General features: G+C 39.8%; 1 protein-coding gene across 4 annotated transcripts in view; it reads right to left on the bottom strand.

Annotated features, from left to right (window-relative positions):
* Window positions 1-22,055, bottom strand: part of st3gal8 (ST3 beta-galactoside alpha-2,3-sialyltransferase 8) — a 45,921-nt gene that overhangs the window by 18,233 nt on the left and 5,633 nt on the right. For 2 of the 4 annotated variants that reach the window (XM_034684736.1, XM_034684743.1), the window contains exons 2-4: window positions 7,040-7,448; window positions 4,415-4,544; window positions 3,522-3,660 (exon numbers count right to left, since the gene is read on the bottom strand). In XM_034684736.1, coding sequence (XP_034540627.1) covers window positions 3,522-3,660; window positions 4,415-4,544; window positions 7,040-7,202 — 432 coding nt within the window. In that variant the 5' untranslated portion in view covers window positions 7,203-7,448. The remainder of the gene's footprint in view (window positions 1-3,521; window positions 3,661-4,414; window positions 4,545-7,039; window positions 7,449-22,055) is intronic. The other 2 variants (XM_034684759.1, XM_034684752.1) reach the window with 2 other exon arrangements.

The following is a 22,055-nucleotide window of genomic DNA, read 5'->3' as shown; positions in this document are numbered from 1 at the left end:
TCTGCACTCACTGGCATTTTCTTCTGGGTGAGGACTTCTGGGAGCTTGTAAAAGAGGTTGGTCTCCAAACCAGACACTTCCAAGCCCGTACATTCATGAGCTGGAACGACTCTTTCCTGTCCCATAGTTTGCAGAAGAATGCGGGTTTGCCTACCAGTCAGATTGAGCTGTTGCATGAGATGCTCCGAACAGAAAGTGGCAGTACTGCCAGGATCCAAAAAGGCATACGTTTCTATTATCCGGTCTCCTTTGACGGACTTGACTTGGACTGGCAGGATAGAAAGAAGACAGCGCTCTTTTCCGGCCCCTGTGTGCCCACAAACTGTATGAGATGCTGTGATGTTGCATGCTACTGGCTCTTCAGCACATTCGGTGTTTGTGTTAGCTTCATCTCTTCTGTCAATATGAAGTACACTTGGATGGCTTTGACCACAACTCCTGCAGGTCAAGCGCTCATGGCAGTCACGACTCATGTGACCTGGACATAAGCAGCCAAAACACAGCTCTTTCTCCTTTAGAAAGCTTATTTTGTCTCTGTGCTTCTTCCTATTGAACTGCTGGCAGTCTTCCAATGAGTGACTTTGATAACAACACACACAATTACACTTAGACCTTGTAGAACCAGGAGCATCTGAGAATGCCCTTGAGTCTCTGAAGTTCTCCATTGACTGCACAGGAGCAATGGTGGTGGCAAAGCTGTTTCCTGTAACTCTGTTTCCTGACTGTGGCTGCAATCTGTTGACAACCTTTGAACCAGCACTTCCAGATGATGGGTCTCGAATGTCTCCAAATAACGGATCGGATAGAATTCTTACATGTTTTTCAATGAATGCAACCAAATCCTTGAACAAAGCTCTACATTTAGATGACTCCAGTATGCCATATGCAACAGTTCGCCATCCCTCTCTCATCCTGAATGGCAACTTAACCATCACTGCTCTCATGTTGCTTGGCATATTCAACTCTTGCATGTACTGCAGCTTCTCCATGACATTGCAACATGAACGCAGGAAAAGAGAGAAGGCTTGTAGAGCATTCACATCCTCTGGTTTTATTGAGGGCCAAGCCAATGCCTTTTCCATATATGCAGTAGCAATTTTATATTCATTGCCAAAGTGTTCCTGTAGCAGCCTTTTTGCTTGATCATAGCCTTGACCAGGTAGCATGTGTTGGCAGCTACGTACCAACTCCCTAGGCTGTCCTCTCGTGAACTGTTCCAAGTAATACAAACAATCAGCACTGCCAACCTTTTCCTCCACTCCTTGCTCGAATGCCCTTTTAAAGGAGATATATTGTAGAGGATCTCCATCAAAAACTGGAATGTCTCTTGCTGGTAATGTCATTAATCGTTGTTGTTGGACAAGAGCTGCTGTAATTTCATTTTGTCTTTGCATTATGGTGAAAATACCTCCAGGTTGTCTTTCATCCACATGCTGCGAACTGAAAAGAGGCAGCTGATTTTCCTCCATAGACTGGGCATTGAACGCAGGGGGTTGCCTTTCCTCCACAGCCTGTGTACTGAAAGCAGGAGGCTGTGTAACAGTTGGTGCTGGGTACGTTGTTGGTAACGTCCAATCCTGACTTTGCTGCAGTTTGTTCTGGCTTTCAGGGTCGTAATCCTTTGCCAGGGGATTTAGCTTGTTTGCAGTCGCTTCCTTCCTTTTCTCCCTTTGCAAATAGGAATTCAGTGCATTCGATGCCTTTGAAACACTTGAAACTTCAGAGGCCTGAAAAACTGCTAGTTTAGCAGTTGATGCTGCTAGCAGAGCTTCCAGCTCAAGGTGTTCTCTTTGCCTTTGTAGTTGTTGCTGTTGTTCCTCCAAAGCATGCATCTTCTTCAAAGATTCAACACGGGCAAGCAAAGCAGCTCTGTCTGCCTCTACTTTGACTCTTGCAGATGACGTAGTGCTTGATTTTCCACTGCATGCACTCTTTTTGCTTGTGTGTTTGCTTGCAACATTTGAAACACTGTCCTCTGGTTTTACTTCATCATCACCATTTTCATCCTTACCATAAAATACATGTTGTTCAGAACACTTTAACCACACTTTCACATCGGAAATTAATTCATCATTTGCAATCATTTTTGCTTTGAACCAAATGTCATGTTTTTCTTTTTCTTCTTCAGGTAACAAACCCATCAAAGAACATTGAACACCTTTTGTTTCATCACATAAATTGACAAGCTCATCAAGAGCATTTTGCACCTCTGATTTTTTATCACTTTTTAGCATAAGCTCTTGTATCTTTTTTCTCATATTACTAGCCTTATTTAGCTTAGCTTTCCTGTCATTTTGTACCTTTTCCAACTTGTCGGCATAAGCTTTAGCAGTTAACTTTACAACACGTTTTGGTTTGTCCCTTCGCGTATCATCGCTGTCCGCGTTAATGTTCGAATCAGCTGATTGCGCAATACCCTCACCGGGCATGTCCGCGGTTTCACGCGCATCCATAATTTAGAACCACGAAAGAAGTCGACAAGTCAATTGTCATTTATCTTCAACAACCAATGCATTGGATTTACGTCCCGAACAGTGTGCACACAACATGAATGGCCATTCATAACTAGTAGCGCTACACATACCTCACGTTGGGCGCCATGAATGATCCTGGTGAACGAATCCTCCGCCGGCGTTTGGAGAGCTGCTCCTGTTGTCCTCACACTGGTGGAAGGGATTTGATCCGAGGGAAGAAAACGTGCTGATTCTCCGCCGAGCTGGAAGCAATCCGTGGCGTCCTGTAGCCGATAGCAGTAGCTGGATGTAGCGGCTGAACTCCGGTGATTGAATGTCCGTTTACAGCGTCCACTCAGCTGAAACTGCCGACATATATCGCCGCTGTGATGAAGCTCCTCCAGCGTCCTTTAACATAGTTTTTTGACTTGAATATAGCGGCCAAGCCTCACTCTTAAAGCCACTGAGGGGCTGCCTAGACGGGCTTAAATATAGTTGACGCGCTCTTGCTTGTGTGTCTTGTGGAAATAAGATCCTGACGTCTTCAGGTTGCAATTTACGAATGTTTTATTGTTCATCGTCCTTTCTCCAACCGTGTCAACATACAAGATCAAACACAGTGTCCATCAAAACCATAAAACGTAATTAATTCCCATTTACACCTTGCCAGCGTCCTGGCGTTGCGGCACGTTGCGGTCAAAAAACTTTTTGTGTTCCCCGTCTAGCAACACCTGATACCTGGTGAAAGGTTCCTACCTAAATATGCATGTGCACTGGACAGGGGAGACCCCTAGTGGACAACTTAATGTCCTACACACAAACACACACACAAACATCTTGAAATGGCCCTTACACCTTTTTTGTCTTCTAAAAAAACAGTACAATTTCTATTACAGATTTTACGGTAATCCATCAACCTAATTTTGCATACAGCGTTAAAACCTTTAAATAGAGTTGATAATGCTGATGATAAAGTGGTAATCCATGCATTTTCATACACCTTCTGCTCGGAACAGCAACACCTTAACCTTTAAAAGAAGCTACACTGTTTCTGCTTTCAGTCCTTACCAGCCACCACTTGAGTGCGTCGGGATCAAAGTCGTTGTTTTTATCTCGGAGGACAGGGTGCTGTTTGGGGTCGTAGCGTTGCTGGAACCAGTCGGACCCCTCCAGGTCTGCGATACAGGAGTTACAACCACATGACCTGCTAAGAGAAGACGACACAGGAGTCAGGACGGCTTTTTGGGACTACAGATAAGCGATAAACGCTTTGTAGTCGAGACTTTCTTCTCCGAGCGCTGCATTGTTTACAGTTCATGTGGAACTGAATGTTCAGATCTGATTTGCCCGCCAAGATATGTCTGAAAAACCAACACTGTCATTTTTTGGCTCATTACATCTCCATCTCTCGTAAGTCTCAGCTTCACTGTAAATAGTAAGTTACACAGAAACTTCACTCTGGCTGACTTCAGCGGTATGTATTCAACGTAGAAAACATTTTTCTTGTGATTTACTTGAAGTTAACACAACTTATTTTGACAAAACAACTTCATGATCTAGATTCGGAAGAAGTAAAAGTTCAAGATTTGTCAGAGCTGTCCTTGGGGGGTTAGGGTGGATTGGGGGGACAAAGACTCTTAAAATGCTCATTTGTTGGATGGAGGTTGGAACAAGGATTTCTGATGCATACGAGGAAGACAGGAAACCAAACACTGCCTGCACTCTCACAGATATCTGCTTATAGAGATAAATACATCAACGGCAGATTACTGCCATAGTGGATTGTGTTCTGCCTACTTTTGCTCTTGTAGTACTGTTTGTTCTGCACACATCAAAACATGCTTTAAGTCAATGCAACCAGAAAAACAGAATACTTCTCATTCTGAAATTCAGGCCCCTTTAAGTAGAATCATACAGAGACAGAAAAGGAATCAAAGGATACTAAGAAGTGTTTTTGTTACCTCTGGTCATTCTTGGAGTTATTCAGAGACTCCTCCTCTGCCTTAAGTTTGGGGGTGTTGGGAGGTGGAGGTGGCGGTGTCTTGGGGGGGTCAGGAGTCACATCAGAAGGAGCTTCTGTTTGTTGAATAACTGCGAACACAAACAGGACAAGAGTTAAGTCTGTTACAGTTTGAGCAGCGTCCATGATCACAGTTATCTCTGTAGCCTTTTTAAAATGAGCTGACTTAGCCGTTATTACTCACATTAAACTCAACAATTCCACTGATGGACAACATGACTCAGCACCAAACATGATTGAGTTTTTCTACCTCGTCACTGTCAGAGTCTGTGACAGTTACTTTTCCATGTATCAGTCCTTTAACACCGTCATATCCCATACCATGTTTCGCTAAGAGTTTACTTAGTTTCTGTGTCTTTAACCTCTCCTGCCACACCTTTTTCCTACTTTCAACAAACTGAGTTAGTCCTCAAGAGTCTGTGATTAGAGCTGTATGTTTAACAGCAGTCTGTTATTCAAAGCTGTTATGTTTGGTAGCAGACCATCGCTTAGAACCAAGAATCAAGTCTTCAAAACAGCCGTGTAACAACTCCACCTCTATCATCTCTCTCTCTCTTCATCTCCCTCTATCCCTCTCTCCAACACGGCCTAAGCAGATGTGTGCCTAACATGAGTCTGGTCCTGCTGGAGGTTTCTGCCTGTTAAAGGAAGTTTGTCCTTGCCACTGTAACTTGCTAAATGCTGCAAAGTGCTCTGCTCATGGTGGATTAAGATGAGATCAGACTGAGTCCTGTCTGTAAGATGGGACTGGATGTTATCCAGTCTTGATGTTGGGTCTTCCTTAATAATAGAACAGAGTACGGTCTAGACCTGGGTTTGATTGATTGGTTGGCATGTTGTCCAATCTGAAAAAGTAAACATCTATTCAGGTAGCCGTCAGGTTTAGTACAAAGTCTGATATTCATGTTAGCCCCTCGGCGCCTGAAAGAAAGTCGATCCCTTGCGACAGTTGAATCTTCGTTAAAGTGGTCTGCTACTGAGAAATAACAGACTCCGCTCCTTTGTCCCACAGTGCAGGCTCAAGACAAAGGACAGTACCTTCTCTGTGAGAGCCCCTGCTCTGTTCTGTCGAAAACACAGGCCTTTATAAACAGGCCGTCATAGAAAACCTTCCTCCGAACAATATTTATCCAACATTTGTTTTTCATCTCTGACGGTCAACATGCTCTGTTTTATTGTTGGCTTTGTTTCCTTTTTTATTCTTGTTGTTTTAAAGGTTTGTTTCCTGCCACAGCTGCTAAATTGATTTACAGCAGCTCAACAACATGAGGGCTGAGAGGGTTTCCCAAATATACAAATGTAAGCAAATGTGATAACCAGCTTCAGAACCCACAGGATGGACAATCTCCTTTTCTTTTAGCAGAGAAGTCAACATAACTTTGTTGAAAATGAATCCAAACTAGGGATGTAAACTTCAAGTAATTTCCGTGATCGATCTTTGGAAATGTTAACGATCAATTATCGATTAATCATTAAAAAAAAAGTTAACATTTTCCATCAAAAACATGCCAAAAGCGTTTTTTCCATTGACTGTATAAAATATGGACGTAGGATCAATGACGTCACCCATCTGTTTCTAGAGAGCTGTTTGGACCAATCATCGGCGGCAGCCATATTGCTGCTGTCGAGTGATGTGACGTAAAGAGGCGGAGTTTGAGGCTCCTAGCCAACATCTACAGTGTTCCCGCAGTCAACTGTGCCTCTCATTGGAAGACTCGTAATTTCAATATCTTCGAAATTGCCGTGTTAGGAAAAAATTCACCCCCTCACAGTGTGAGCAGAACAAGACATGAGCTGTAAACTTGTTTGTTTCTGCTTTAAATATTGTCTTTTTCCCATTCATGTGTATGTGACTTCCAGTACTTCCGGAGCCAGCCTCAAGCGGATCCTTGATGAACTGCAGTTTTTGGCACTTCCGCATTGGACTTTTTTGGGGTATTTTTAGGCCGGATGTTGCCGCTTGTTTTTTTTCCCCTGAATCAAATTTTCCTTCCCGACACAATGTATATAACTGACAGTATTGAATATCTACGGATCGTATTGAGGTGTTCAAAACGTTAAACACGCTGAATGTCAACATGTAGAGCAGGTTCATAATGTCCACGGAAATACAGTCATAAAAATGAAGGCTCAGACTTCAACAAGGGAACTGAACAGAAACATGTTTCAGACTCAGAGTGTACAGTTTTCTGTCTACACTTTCTTATTGAGAAAAATAAGCATGTGAATGCGGTCAGGTGTCAGCTGGGAGCGCAACTAGGTCATAATCAGTCCGGCAGCGGAGAAAAAAAGCACTCATGGAGACCTATCACTCAGCCGCAGCCCCCAGCTGAGCGTCTCGGCTGTGCACAACAGCTGTAGTCAGCTGATTCACATCAAAACATGCTTTAAACTTAAAACACCTCCCTGAAAGCTGAAGAAGAGTAAGTTCTTAACAACCAATTAATTGATAGTTGATTAATTGTTGACATCCCTGATCCAAACTGTTAAAGCAACTCACTAAATGATGTTATCTCTTTTAATAGATGTTATATATGCTGCAGTGTTACTGGCTTTAACTCTGAACCTTCCTCCTCACCTGTCTCCTCGTTGGTGGGTGTGGCCCGACTGCTGAGCAGCGCCAACGACAGCGGCAGGAAGTGTTTCTTCTGGATGCCCTGACTGGCGAGCATAAGGAAGACAATGGCAGCGATCACCACAGCAACACACAGCTTCCTCTTTAACAACATGGTGGATGGATGGATGGATGGATGAGTGGGCGGAGTCAGGAGGAGGGATGCGTGGATGTGAGCTGTCAATCAAACCGCTAGGCCTGCTATGTTAGCATCTTTGGACGGTGTCATCTCCTGGACGTTTTCTTCTGTTCTGTCATGTCTCCTCTCAGCGCTTTGTCCATGAAGCCTGAATCTGTTTCCCCCCCCGTCCGGTTAACTGTGCTGCTTTATGATTGGTGGAAACTGGATCGAAGTTCACACCTAGATCAGACAGACACAAGAAATAAAATCAGCATCATTACATAAAAACTTAAATGTGAAAAATCCTTGCCATTGCTATAACATCTACAGAAATACAGGCTAGTTAAAGACACTCAGCTGTGTCTGAGCACAAATTTGGGAAAGGCCCCAAAACTGCAGTACCATGAGTGGCCACTTGAGGCTGACCCCAAAACCGAGTCAATCCTAATAGAGCCCCATTTAAAAATACCAAACTTTAAAGCAGAATTACACATGTTCACAGATTGATACAGAGATTGGGTTTGTTCAGGCTAGTGTCTGTTTATTTATTTAAAGTAAATAAGCATAAAATCAGATATATTAGGCCTGCACTGCTTTCTTTCGTATACATAGATATACACGTATACAGATTTTGCATTCAGAACAAAGACCCACAGTGAGGCAGCTTTTATCATCACTGCCTACGTCTGTGGAACACCCTGACTGAAGATCTGAGGGCTGCACAGAGCTTGTTAAAAGCAAACTCAAGACCGACTTTTTTAGTCTTGCTTTCAACTGAGTCTTATTCTATTTTACTTTATCTATTATCTAGTTCAAATTTTAGTCACTTTTTTAAAGTATATACTCTTATTTTAAATTAATATATTTTTGTGATTTATTCAGATATTTTATTTATTTAGTTTAAATGTAGTGTGGATGATTTAGTTAATTATTTAATTATTTACTTGATCATATCATCTCATGATTTTTACAAATTACCTCTCAGAATTTTAATATTTTATTCTGTTTTACTTTGCTGCATTTACTTTTAGTGTAGTATTTTAGTTTATGTTAACTGATTTAATATTTTATTGAATTACTGTCTTTTTAATGTATTTTATTTTGGTGAGTTTAATTTTCTATCGTTAGTTTTAACATTTTATTTCACCTCCAGTGTTTCCTCATTAAGATATCATGACAGCATTTCCTCAGTTCATTCAGAAACTTTTCTTTTCATTTTCATCTAAAAAAAAAAGTATTATTATTAGGGCCCAAGCACCGCTGGTGGTGAAGGCCCTATTGTAATTCTAAGGATCGATTTTTATTCTTTGTCGCGCAACTTCAAACGCATTTTTGGACCCCTGAACATGCATGAAAGCGCAGCTATTTTTGCATACTCATCAGGCCCAATGAAAAATTCACTAATTTATGGGTCTTCCAAAAAAATTCAAAAAATGTGCTCGCTAGCGCCCCCTAAAATTTTCAAAAACCCCTCCGTATTTGGGTTATTTTGAGCTACATGCTTGAAATTTTTTACGCATATATTTATGGCATCAGGACGCACAAAAAAGCCTATCACACCCATATCCGAAACTGAACAGGAAGAGCGCCACCTATTTTTGAAAATTAAATATGGCTCCAAAAAGCGTCCAAAAACGTCCAAATAAGGTTGCATACTTTCGCTATCATCTCCTAGGGCTTTTCTCCAATTCAGTCCAAACAAGGCACATTCTATAGCAGACATATTTACGATTAAATTACTGTTAAAGGAATTCTGTTTAGACAAAAATTGTGGGCGCGGCAGACTTTCAGGTGGTGCATCGAGATGCAAAGGAGAAACAAGCCCTGCAGAACTCATTCAAATATGCAAGGAAGGAGATCCAGCGGCAAAAATCTGTTGTGATGAGTCAAGCTGCACATCTGGAAAAAAGGACAACACTATCCAGAAGTTACAGGAAAAATTACAAAACAAAATGGAGGAAACTAAAATGCTTGTCCAAGCATTTGCCAAAGGAAGTAAGTACTTTCATTATCCTTGATTCAAAAACAATTAATGTAGTTACTAATTAATGCTTAAACAATACATGAACAAACATTGGTATTATCAAACTATCCCTACGACTTGAACAAAGCAGTGTGACAACACAACAACAACACAATTGAACAAACAATGCACACTTTTCCATGTAAAACATCATTACCTAATGTATCTTTCTAAGTTTCAACTCTTCAGTGGATGCAGACTGGATAGATGACAAAGAAGGACAAGCAGGTCCATCTTACAGTGCAGATTGTACTTTCCTACAAATTTCATTCATATACCAAATCATGTTCAAGTGATTCTAGTGTTTCTTATCACACATTATAATATACAATTTATCCTGATAATATGTCCCACAGACAAGCTCATTCACCATGAGGCCACCTGATCAGATGCCAGCACCTTGCTGATGAACCACTTCCCAGATCAAAATGTACAAATACTGTTGTGTATAAGCTGTTTCATAATTTTTGGTTAGACATTATTTCTTGGACATGTCAATTACTGTTATTAATGTGTTATATTGTTTTTGTTGGGCTACATTTTTTTTATTATTCAAAATGCCCCCTATTTGTATTTCCTTTGAGTACTTCTTAAAATTGGTAATAAATGTCTGTTTTCTAAAAATCTGTCTGTTTCATTTCATCTCTGACTGAAACATATTAATACATAAATTTGAACACTATAAGGTTCACATCACTGCTATTCAAACACTAAGAACAATGCTCATTGTTACACAGTAAAAAGAACCTTCCAAACACTAACATCAAACCGCCGAAACACTTCTCCAAATAACTTTGCATTCAAATTAAAGCAAAAGTCTCAACATAAACCAAAAAAAAATTAGTTTTCAGACTTTCAATTGCCCAAATCTCCAAAAAGCATCAGGTGGTGGCCAGACCAGGCGATGCTGACTTTCAGGCAGTGCGTCAATGCACATAGAGATTTCAATGTGAAAATGTAAAAATGATTAAAGGAATTCTGTTCAGACTAAAATTGTGGGCATGGCACACTGTCCAGTTTGGAGGTTTTCTTGGCAATCTGCCAAAAACTTGGAACATTTGCGCCACCTAAGCCAGTATATACTCTCAGATCTAGCTTTTGCATCATGTGGTGGAAAATATCAGGCAGCAGTTTGCATGTGGCGGTGGCTCGCGTAGGCGGCTGCCACAGGTGTGCAAGGGCCCGTTCATCGTTCTTTAATTATTATTATTATTATTATTATTATTATTATTATTATTATTATTATTATTATATGGGGGGTCTTCTTATTTTTTTTTTTACTATTTTCAATTTATTCTACTTTTATTATTTAAGATAAGATAAGATATTCGGTTGCTGCAGCAACCCAAACATAAGTACAATCAAGAATAAGTTTCAATTAGTAAAATAAAATAAGTAAAATAAAAATAGATAAATATAGCATACAAATCTAGATATATACAAATGTTACAAAATATGTATGTGCAGCACTTTGTGTTACAATATCATTGCATGAAAAGTGCTTTACAAATAAATTCTGATTGATTGTTGTATTAAAAGACTTTGATTGTTTGGGAGCGCCCATAAAAAAGAAATACCTGAGCTGATGAATTTTTAGCTCATACTGTAGATATAACCACAACTTTTCACAGCCCCCTGCCTGATCGCTATATTGTTAAAAAAGTAATGATCAGAGTACGATTATTTTCACACATTATGGCACCATATTTCTTCCTGATAGGAGGAAGTTTTTTTGTCCCCACTGCCACAAAAAATGACTTAAGTCTGGACATGCTCTTCTCTTAATGTGTAAAAACTACTGATGTAATTTGGCGCTACAGCTCACATTTAAATAAATCAGTGTGCACTCTCACACACTCACAGATGTGGTCACCATGCTGTATTCTCGCTCCCTGCCACCACAAACAGGAAATACCAACAAACACTGGGGTTCAGCAGAGGAACACACTGTGTCACAAACAGACACGTTGACAATATCTTACATCAGCTTCCAAAACAAACAAACATTGCCTCCACTTTAAAAACAAAGGGAAGAGAGGGAGAGAGGGAGAGGGAGGTTCTAACTCTGCTGGTGAATGGAGTAAGCCTCCTCCTCCTCCTCCTCCTCCTCTTCCTCCCACTCCACACCTCCCCTCTCCTGATGCAGGAATGTCTCCCAGCAGACCGGCTGGGTCTCTGAATACCAATCAGTTCTGGATACAGTTCAGCTTCTCCTGTTTCAGCTCTCTCTCTCTCTCCCACAGTGTGTGCGTGCGTGTGTGTGTGTGTGTGTGCGTGTGTTTGTGTGTGTGTGTGTGTGTGTGTGTGTGTGTGTGTGTGTGCATGCGTGCGTGCGTGTGCGTGTGTGTGTGATCAGCTGACTTGAGTGTTTCCTCACTACTCTGTTGTGTAAATGATTATTGCTTCAGATTTGTTGGGATTGGTTCAAACACACAATGCTAAGCAGTGCTGATATCGTCGTTGACGAGTCTACTGTCAACATTAAAGCTCCTTTTCAACGTGAACCTGTCATATTAAGTGTTCAATCTATCTATCTATCTATCTATCTATCTATCTATCTATCTATCTATCTATCTATCTATCTATCTATCTATCTATCTATCTATCTATCTATCTATCCATCTATAAAGGCAGCACATGAACCATGTTCAGCCTTGAAACCAGACTATTTCTGGACTCTGAGTTTTTCTTTGAGAGGAATGTTTAGAGCTGATTATTAACTAATGACTCCGGGACATTTGCAACACAGCACAGTGTAGAAGTTGGCCAATAGTTTGAGTCTGTATGTCGCCCCTCCTCATGCAGGCAGACCAAGTGAGCAGACTTAGACCTTCAGGGAGATCACCAGACACAGCGGAGGAATCAAACAGATGTGACACAGAAGCTTTAAAGAACACATTCGGATCTTTTGTTTGTTTGTGAATCAGCATTGTTCCTGAAATCTGAGCTCCTCTGAGTGGAAACGTTTTGAGCTGATTAACATACTTTCACATGTAGCCTGAAAAAGAGGTTGTCATTATGGTGCTAACCGCAGCAGAGACCACTTTAACGTCCAGCTGACCGACAGAACCAACATTTACTGACAGAAATACTCAACTCAACCAGAGAGATGAAGACAAAAATGTTCTGTATTTCCTGTCTGAATAAAAGTCTCCAAACTGCTACAACTACCATGAATCACTGCGAGCCCCACCGCACTGTACACACACTGATTTTGGGAAACATGACATGAGGAGGCGAGTCGGGACAGATACCGATTATCATGTTGACACATCACACGTTTCTGTTCCGAGTCATTTACAACCACCCAGAGCGGGAAAGGGCAACGCTCTCAGGAGAAAGTCTGGGAAGAGGTCCTGACAGGAAGCTAAGCTCCTGGATTAGCTGGTGCATCATGTTACCACAGAGTGACTGTGTGCGGTGTTGACTATGCAAACTTGTCCCGGTACAAAGAGCTTTATCTCTGAACACACTCATCAGATGGTTTTGACTTAGGTCTAAAAGTCTACATGAGAAAAACGCATCAATAACTGTCAAATATTAATTTATGAAACTGAGTTGAACACTAAATATAAAAACTGAAACAAATGACTGAAATTTGAGGATTTATTACAGCACTTTTCAGACTTTGGGGTGCATAAAATAGCACCCCAATTTTTCTTTTAATTGTTTTTATTAAGATAAAAATGTTAGCGTTTGACATTCAGACATTGGTGGCATTTTAAAAAACTCTTTAATGCTCTTTTAAAAACAATATCTACATAAGCTATAAACATGATTACAGATAATAAATTAATTGATTTCAATTTTCTGTAGAAATATAAATATTTTTGGTTGTTCCGGAGAGGCAAATTTAGTAAAATAATACGATTCTTTGGGGAGTAATTAAATTTGGGAACAGGACTATTTTCGCGTATAATCGCGTAAATTATCAAAAGATAATTGGAATATTTGATTAAAAATAATTGTCCCAATTATACAATTTTGTCTAGTGAAACCAAAAGATCAAAGCTGCTTCCGTTTACTTAACAAGCCGACATTCTGACACACATCTGCTACCCAGAAGAACAGTTTGTGGTACAGCACAGGATACAAACATTAAAGGTGGAGTAGGACATGTTATTTTGATACATTTTTATCAATCACTAGCAAAAAGCAATGTATACATCGATAGGGAGTAATACACAAAGTGATCCAACACTGAGATGAGAAATCTCAGTTGTCCGTGTCAGCAGCTAGACTGCAATAAGTTCGTCCAAACGTTCATTCGCCACCGAGCAATGATTGGCTGACCGGCCGGATGACCTGTGACCTGCCGAAAGACACACCTCCTGTTTACAGGAGTGCGCGTGACCTGACTGAGATCATCACCTCGCAGGCTGTTCACTAACTGAACACCTGATAAACATGTCAGAGAGAGAGAAACCGACGTTTATAAACCAACTTCTGCCGCTACGCAGAGCAAAAAGAGGAAGACTGTGATGGAAAAGGAGACGACTTAAAAACGCTGGATGAAGATACAAACAGTAGTCAATATTCGGGATGCATTTCTGCGACGGCTGAAGGATTTGAAGGCTCTCTAAAGCGACGCCAGGGTTACAGATTTTCTCCTGGACAGATAATCATGTCATTTCTTTGTGTTCATTGTTTTGTTCATCTATGAGACAGCTAGCGATAACTCGGCTAATGCTAGCGGCCGGCTAACGGCTTGTAGCTATGTTTATAGAGACCTGTATACAGTCTGTTAGCTGGTAGCTCTTCTGTTGCTCTGTATCAGCATGAATGGGATGTTGTATAAAGTCCACATGCTGTCTTGTCTGTGTTTTCATAGCAACGAGAAGGAAACATCGACGTCCACACCGTTAAAACACGGGACGCTGAGGCTTGCGTGAGCTGGGGGGGGGTCCCCAAGAAGAGAACCAGGAGGCCGGATGATCCACGCCAACATGTTTACCTTCAACAGCCACTGTTTTTTTTTCTGTAATAAATACATTTTCTAATAAAAGTAAATGTAAAACAACTCTTTGATATTGCAGTTATTTGTTTATAATGTTGTATGTTACTTGATATGGATTTAATTATTTTGCAATTTGAAGAGAGAAGGCCAGTGTAAATTTAAATATTTATTTAACAAATGTATACACAGCACACTCAAGTATTTTTTTTACATGAAGATAAATATAAAATATATACAAAGGAACTAAAGGGTCACCATACAAGTATTGTATGTAATCATGTCATAGTTTAATTCACTCCCAACTGAAACCTTTATACTGTCCATGTGGATCTGGGTAAGGGTCACGGATTTTCCAGATTCCAGGCAGCACTGTTTGTGTTTCTTTGGTTGTTTTAGTTTGTCTTTTCTCTCTGCTAAAACTCATCAGTTCCATTTTTGTTTAATTAGGTGTGTTTCAGTTAGTATTGTATATTGCTTTGTTTTCAACATATATCTTTTTTTTTTTAAGATAGATTTTTGGGCCTTTTCGCCTTTATTGATAGGTCAACTGAAGAGAGACAGGAAATGTGTGGAGTGGAGAATGGGGGAATACATGCAGTAAATGGTCGACCGGCTGGGAGTCGAACCGACGACCTCTGCAACAAGGACTAAAGCCTTTATACGTGGGACGCTTATACCGCTAGGCCACCAGCGCCCCTGTTTTCAACATATTTGTCTTTGTAAAATCGAAAAAAATTTAATAAAATATTTTTGAAAAAAAGAAAAACATAGTCCTCGTTGCAGTGGTCGCCGGTTTGACTCCTGGCTAGTCGACCATTTGCTGCATGTCTTCCCCCACTCTCCATTCCCCACATTTCCAGTCTCTCTTCAACTGTCCTGTCAATAAAGGCAAAAAAAAAAGAAAGCCCAATTCCGAGGCTGCTCTAAACGCAACTCTCACAAGACAGTGTGTGATTCACAACGGCAGCATCTGGTTACGAGACGTAAATATTGGGAGTCACAGTGAGATCGAAACACGCCTGGTTGCATGCCGCTAGCTACGGGGCGGCATGCCGGTGCAGAGAACGGTAGCCATGAGGATGCTAATGCTAATGCAACAGACTGTCCAGTGTTTGGTTTATGTTTTCGCCTTTTTGTGCGTAAATGATCGGATGAGATGATCAGCTCAAATGCTGATCACCAATAAATTAAAAAAGGTCCAGGTTGGCTCTGATCCGATAGCTGAGATCGGGATCGGGACATCCCAAATTAAAACCACATCAAACAAACAAAACAAATACTCATAATGATCCATAGCAGCTGTACTCTCAGTCTGATGTAGGTCAAAGAGACGAGAGAGACAAAATGGTGTCACCTTTGTGGATGTTTTCACTGTTTCAAGAAGATGTGTGGAGCAGTAGCCGCAACTAGCATTAGCACTAGCTGATTCATTAGGAATTTTAACTGCAGGAAGTTCACCTGAGGCAACCAGAGGCTAAAGCAATAAGTGACAAACACAGTGGATTTACAGCACCTGATGACCCGGCTCTTCCTGAGGTAGAGGAACAAAGATGTCAGCAGCTGATGGCATATTTAGAACAGTATCCTGCGTCACTACTACTCTTCAGATGTGTCCCTACCTGCCCTGTATGATACGATCTCTACAAGCATCCAGAGTCTGATCAACAACGTCAGTGACAAGTTTAACCACATTTCAGCTTCTCATTTAATCTTAATCGGCTGCCAGGAACATGAAGTCATTGGTTATCATTATCGGCCTTAAAGAATCATATTGTGAAACTCTAGTTCCAGTCTTTTGCTGCTACATTTTTTGGCTTTGGGTGATATTTTTAACATTATTCAATATTTCAAAGGCCAAACAACTAATGGATTAATGGAGAGAATAGCAGAGATTAATAGACAATGGAAGCAGTTGTTAGTTAAATGTTCTTTTTAGCTTCATTTAGAGATAATAAGATTAGAAGCAGAAGTCAAAAGGCCTGTGAGTTGGCTAAAGTCCAAATCACTACAGTTTTGTTTTTAAAGCTTTGTTATTGTAAAAACATCGTGGCAGGCCGCAAATCTATACAAAGTGAGTCATGTCTCAAAGTTATTGAACTACAAAAAATATCTGTGACAGGAACTAAGAGGGGTAGGACATCTTTTCTGATCGCTATTTAAATGTCGGGTTGGTAGTCGGATTAAGATATACTTTTTGCTATACTGGTTGAAATGATCTGTATATCCCGGGTTAGTTTTGGTATCACTCCTTTTTTATCTTTATGACAGGACATCACTTGCTCCTCTTGAAGCCTGAGTGTTGTCATGTCTGAGATCACTCTTCTTCTAGTTGTTGAAATAACTCTGGTCTTATCACCTCACTCTGTGCAGGACGCACCCTTTTTTTTTTATGTCTATGACAACACTGATAAGCAAAACACTGACATGAATACAGACGGATGTGAGCCACATTAAAGAAAACGCATCTGTCATGATTTTGAATATGTATGTCTCCTTTAAAAGTTGTTTTGTTTGGGTTAGCAATGCCTTTTATTTGTGCAGACTTGAAAAGATCAAACGTACTCTGTGCGGATCCACAAACCAAGTTTTTTAAATATGGCGGCCTTTCTTTGACCTTATAAAAACACTGCACCTCAATAAAGCTGGTTGCAGATTTTGAGTTTTTCTTATTCCATCGATTATTTCTTTATTTGATCCTTTTTATTTTTCATATGAAATCATGAAGCACGATGACAAAAAAACACAGACAAAAAGAAAAGAAACACTAAAGTGGGAGATATTGAAGCATTACATTATTAATTTATGTCAAGAAAAGAAAAATAATAATAGTAATAATTCTCAGTCTATTCCAATGAAGGTAATTGATTGCCAAGATACACGTATATAAGGATATTTGATCCTTTGAGGCTTTGAATTCCTTCTATAGCACGACACCTATATTCAAAGAAGGACATGTTATTGTTGTTCTCGTTGTTGATTATCACATGTGGTGTTTTTTAAAATTGTATTTATTAATTTTTTTTGGTATTATAATTACTATTATTATTATTTATTTTGTATTTATTATTTTATCTATTTTTATTTTTTATTGTTTATCATATTGCTTTTTTTTTTTACCTTTTGCATTTATTTATTTTTTAAATATTAAACTATTTATCTTATTGTAGTTTCACATTTTTTATTTTCCTTTCTATTTATTTATCATTTTTCCATTTTTTTTATTTTAAATTATTATCATTTATTATTTTTGGCCACTTTTTCGTTCATTTGCTTATTGTTTTTCTTTTATTAAAAACATCACTTGCTGTAATTGTTTACATTTATCTTTTGCATGTAATGTGTAAAAATTCAAATAAACAGATCTTTGGAAAAAAAGTTGTTTTCTTTGAGAATAAGAAGTGAAACCTTCACAACGACTGTAACAAGGTGAGCACGTGTTCGATTTCTCTCTGTGCATATCTGATCTTGTGCACCTGATGCTTTAAAGTTGGTCTTATGTGTCATAACAACATACTTGATCACATACTTTAACCTACAGCTCTGTAAATCTGAAACAGAGTAAGGCAGAGTGTTTACAGGGCAGTAAAGGGTTAATGGCTATCAGCTCGCTCGCCATGTTAGTTATCTGTTCGTTTATTTTAGGGTGTAAAGGGCGTGGAGGTTGGGAATGGGTTAAAAGGTCACATGGTTTCCTGTGTAGAGCAAAAACCAAGTTACGGCCTCCTTCCTCCCTCTCTCCTTCTGTGACCTTTGACCTCTGTGTTGACAGAGAAATGGAAACCAGCTGCTCCGCTGTCGGAGCTTCAGACTGGAAAGTACCGACATCACAGAAGAAGAATGGTGTCAAGTCTCGAGCAGGCTGCCAAAGCGATGGAGGAGGTCTCGAATTATTTCACTGTTATCTTATGTTCGCACAGATCAACCCGAGAGAGGGGGGGATATCACAGTCACACTGTAGTTTGATCTGATACAAGTTAAAGTCAGACGATGTTGATTCCTGTTTCGACATCACAGCAACGACAGTTTAACTTCTGGGCACCCACAGTTGTGTGGTTTCCTTCTTTCTATTACCACACTTCAAACAGCTCTGCTACAGAAACACACAGAGACCAACATTTGAGCAGTTTCTTATTCAGGTCCTCACCTCTCTGTTCTCTGTCTGCAACATGAACGTCACTTGTGCATCTTCATTAGACCCCAAAGGGACTTTACCAGACACCTTTGTATCTTTAAGAGCTCATAGTGCCCTATTACCCCTCTAGATCACTACGCTCCCATCATACAGGCCTGCTCATCGTCCTAAAGCCTCTAAAAATAGTATGGGAGGTCGAGCCTTCAGTTATCAGTAGGGATGGGTACCTTTCACATTTGAACTGATACGGTACCAATACCCGGTACCTGGGAATCTGTACCGGTACTCAACGGTACCAATTTTCAGTACTTTTGTGTGTTTATGTGGTATAAATGTTAATAAAAAAATAAAATCTCAAATTTGTTTAATTTAACATGTTCATTTAATTTAACATGAAATGAACAGAAACAGGATTATATAGGTGATTAGATATATTAGCTGACACGTGCTCGTGGCGTCTAATTGCTCTTTCGGGAGTTTATCAATGATTACACGTGAATGCCTGTGGACGGGGAAAAGTCAGTTCTCCGTCTCTTTATAATAACAGGACACACAACTTACTTGTTGGGCATTCACGCACACAGGAACGGTTATAAACAGGGCATGTAGTCGGGGTGAGAGGGTCAGTCTCAACCATAGACTGTATAAAATAACCTTAATCCTCCTGCAGTTCTGTCTCGCAGTGAGTGCGTGCGCCCGTCAGCTGCAGAGAGCAGAGACTTCCACCCGGTCAGTCTCTGACTTTATTACAGGGCGAAAGTATGGAAACTTGCCTCCTCTTCCACTCCCTCACAGTCACAGGGATGCGTTCAAGTACCGAAACATGGTACCGTTTGATTTTACGCTCATGGTGGATTAAGATGAGATCAGAGTCCTGTCTGTAAGGTGGGACTGGATCTTATCCTGTCTTGATGTTGGGTCTTTGTTAATAATAGAACATAAGGTACGGTCTAGACCTGCTCTGTTTGGAAAGAGTCTGAATGTTTAGAGGTAAAATATTTGTTAAAAAGAACATTTTCTTATTTTCCTGGTTGCTTCACACTAGAAGGCTCTCGTTAATCGATGGCATTGTTTATAATTAAAATTTAGTAAACTGATTATTTTTATTTTCACACCATCGTGAATATCTCAAGTTTGCAATCCCCCTGCTCTGTAACTGCAGATCAACTTCACATGGAACAAATAAAACCCTCTCTTATTTGATCGTATTTTAAATTGGAATAATCAAATCAAAACAAATTTAATCAAAACCATGTTTTCTGAATTGAGAGGAAAAAATTTAAATTATTTAATTCGCTCCAAATCATTACTTAAGTGGTTTATTAAAAAGAGTAACACATGCTCGCTGTCTGTCTTTCTAATGAAAGGAGACCAGGCAGAGTTTTTGTTGTTGATGAAAATCTAAAGTATCTACTCATGAGTCTTTATCCGATTATATTCAAACAAAACAGACGTAAAAGTATGATTTTCTTTTACTTACTTTGATGAATTGTAAAGCTACTGATTTAGATTTCTCATTATTCACTTCTGATGTAAACAAAACATAGAAAACCTTAGAGATGCATTTAACCAACCTTTATACCGAAACATGATGGAACAGGAGGACAAAACTAAACATATAACACAATAAATAGAATATCATGGGATTATTCTCTGATCAGTTATTTTATGAATAAAACTTAACATTTGATGAACTATATTTTCTGATTTTGTTGCTGTTTTTAAACAGCTAATTTAACCTTAAAGCTGGGGTTGGTAGTCAGATTTAGACACACTTTTTGTTATACTGGTTAAAATGATCTTTGTGTCCCGATGGCAATCAATGCATAATGTGTTCTTGGAGTAAACCCGGGAAAACACCAACAATCCCTGCCATCAGGAGCCAAAATATGAAACCAATGAAATCCTGTCCTGCCGATCTGCCCGCCTTGATGCTGGCTCCGAAAGTACCGGAAACCACATACACACCAATTTAAAAAAGCCGATCTTTACAGCAGAAATAAACATGTTTACAACCTGGTTAAAAAAACGACTGTAGTCTGGATAGCTAATTTCTCCATCGGAACACACTGTACAGGGGGTGAATTTTTTCATAACGCAGCAGTTTCAAAGATATTGAGATTATAAATTTTCCATAATGAGAGGTACCGCTGAATTGACTGACAGGCGGGAACACTGTTGCTGTTGGCTAGGAGGCTCAAGCCCGCCTCTTTACGTCACACTCTTTACGGCACCCACCGATGATTGGCCTCAGAAACAGACAGATGACGTCACAGATACTACGTCCATTTGTTAAACAGTGTATGATTTATCCACATGTTGTCCACAACTTGTGTTGAGTCATGTCTTTGTCGTTAGATGTTTTGGGTTTTTCGTAGGAGGAAAAAACAATGTTTTTTTTTTTTCAGGCCATACCGCCCAGCCCTAACTTAACTTTGACCACATTTTCTTTCCTGTTAAACAAAAAGAAAGCATATCATATTTCCCCCTCTAAGGTACAGTCTGTCCTGTACCCTCTCCAAAATGTGTAATCTGACGTGTTGGGTGTTGCAACAATGTTCTGTTTCTCGTGTTTCATTACTCAAACAGCCAGGTGAAAGTTTAACAGCAGATCAAACTGTACGAGTCCTCTAACCTGAGGCGAGGAACAAGACATGCGCAATAAAATCCAACTCTGCTTCTTTTATTACTTTACAGCCTGTAAACAAACAAACAAACAAACAAACAAACATAAGCAAATTGTAAAGGTTAACTACAGCTGTGAGGCAAAGAGTCAGATCCTCTTTATGGCTGAGTCGGAGAGAAAAACAGCAATGCCTTACTCTCTCTGAGAAGTGTTTCCTCCTTAGAAAAGTCAGAGGAAAATTAAGAATCAAGAGAAACTACTTCATTAAACACTTAAATAAAAACAACTCCTGACGCTGGTGTGTCAAACAAACAACGTAAACGTGTGAACGAGGCGGAGAAAACTCTAAACTATGTAGCAGTGTGGTCAAAAAGAAAGAGGAAGTTATAACCTAATATGACACAATATCAACCGATTTCTTCAGCAATAAAACAACAAATTGAAACGTTTGGCTGAAGAGCTGCAAAGATTAAACCGGGTATCACAGAAACACAAACTCTGAAACATAAAAACAATAACTACTACTTTAAACCAGTCAACAGGTGTGTGACGGCTGCTGGATTCTCAGGTAACCATGGACTCTCGTCTAACAAATGTCAAGCGACTGGGCCTGAACTCAGGATTTATTACCTCCCTGTTTACTGAGCCTGAGAGAAACAATGTCTGCAGCGTTAGTGATGTGTTTGATTAAAGGTGCAGTTTGTAGAGATGGGAACATGTCTCTAACATGAGTCTGGTCCTGCTAGAGGTTTCTGCCTGTTAAAGGAAGTTTGTCCTTGCCACTGTAACTTGCTAAATGCTGCAAAGTGCTCTACTCATGGTGGATTAAGATGAGATTAGAGTCAAACTGAGTCCTGTCTGTAAGATGGGACTGGATCTTATCCTGTTTTGATATTGGGTCTTTGTTAATAATAGAACATAGAGTACAGTCTAGACCTGCTCTGTTTGGAGTCTTCAGATAACATTTCTTCTCTGTTTTTGTCTCTTGTTTTTCCCAACATCAAATTAACCAGACTTAATATGGTGACACAGCTGCACATTAACTCTGTATATTTATTATTAACTACTCACTCACAAGTCTTTCAGCTTGTGGTCTCATCTGAAACAGG

The sequence above is a fragment of the Notolabrus celidotus genome, chromosome 1 (genome assembly GCF_009762535.1).
Source record: "Notolabrus celidotus isolate fNotCel1 chromosome 1, fNotCel1.pri, whole genome shotgun sequence".
Lineage (NCBI taxonomy): Eukaryota > Metazoa > Chordata > Actinopteri > Labriformes > Labridae > Notolabrus > Notolabrus celidotus.
This window is presented reverse-complemented; position numbering and strand designations above follow the sequence as displayed.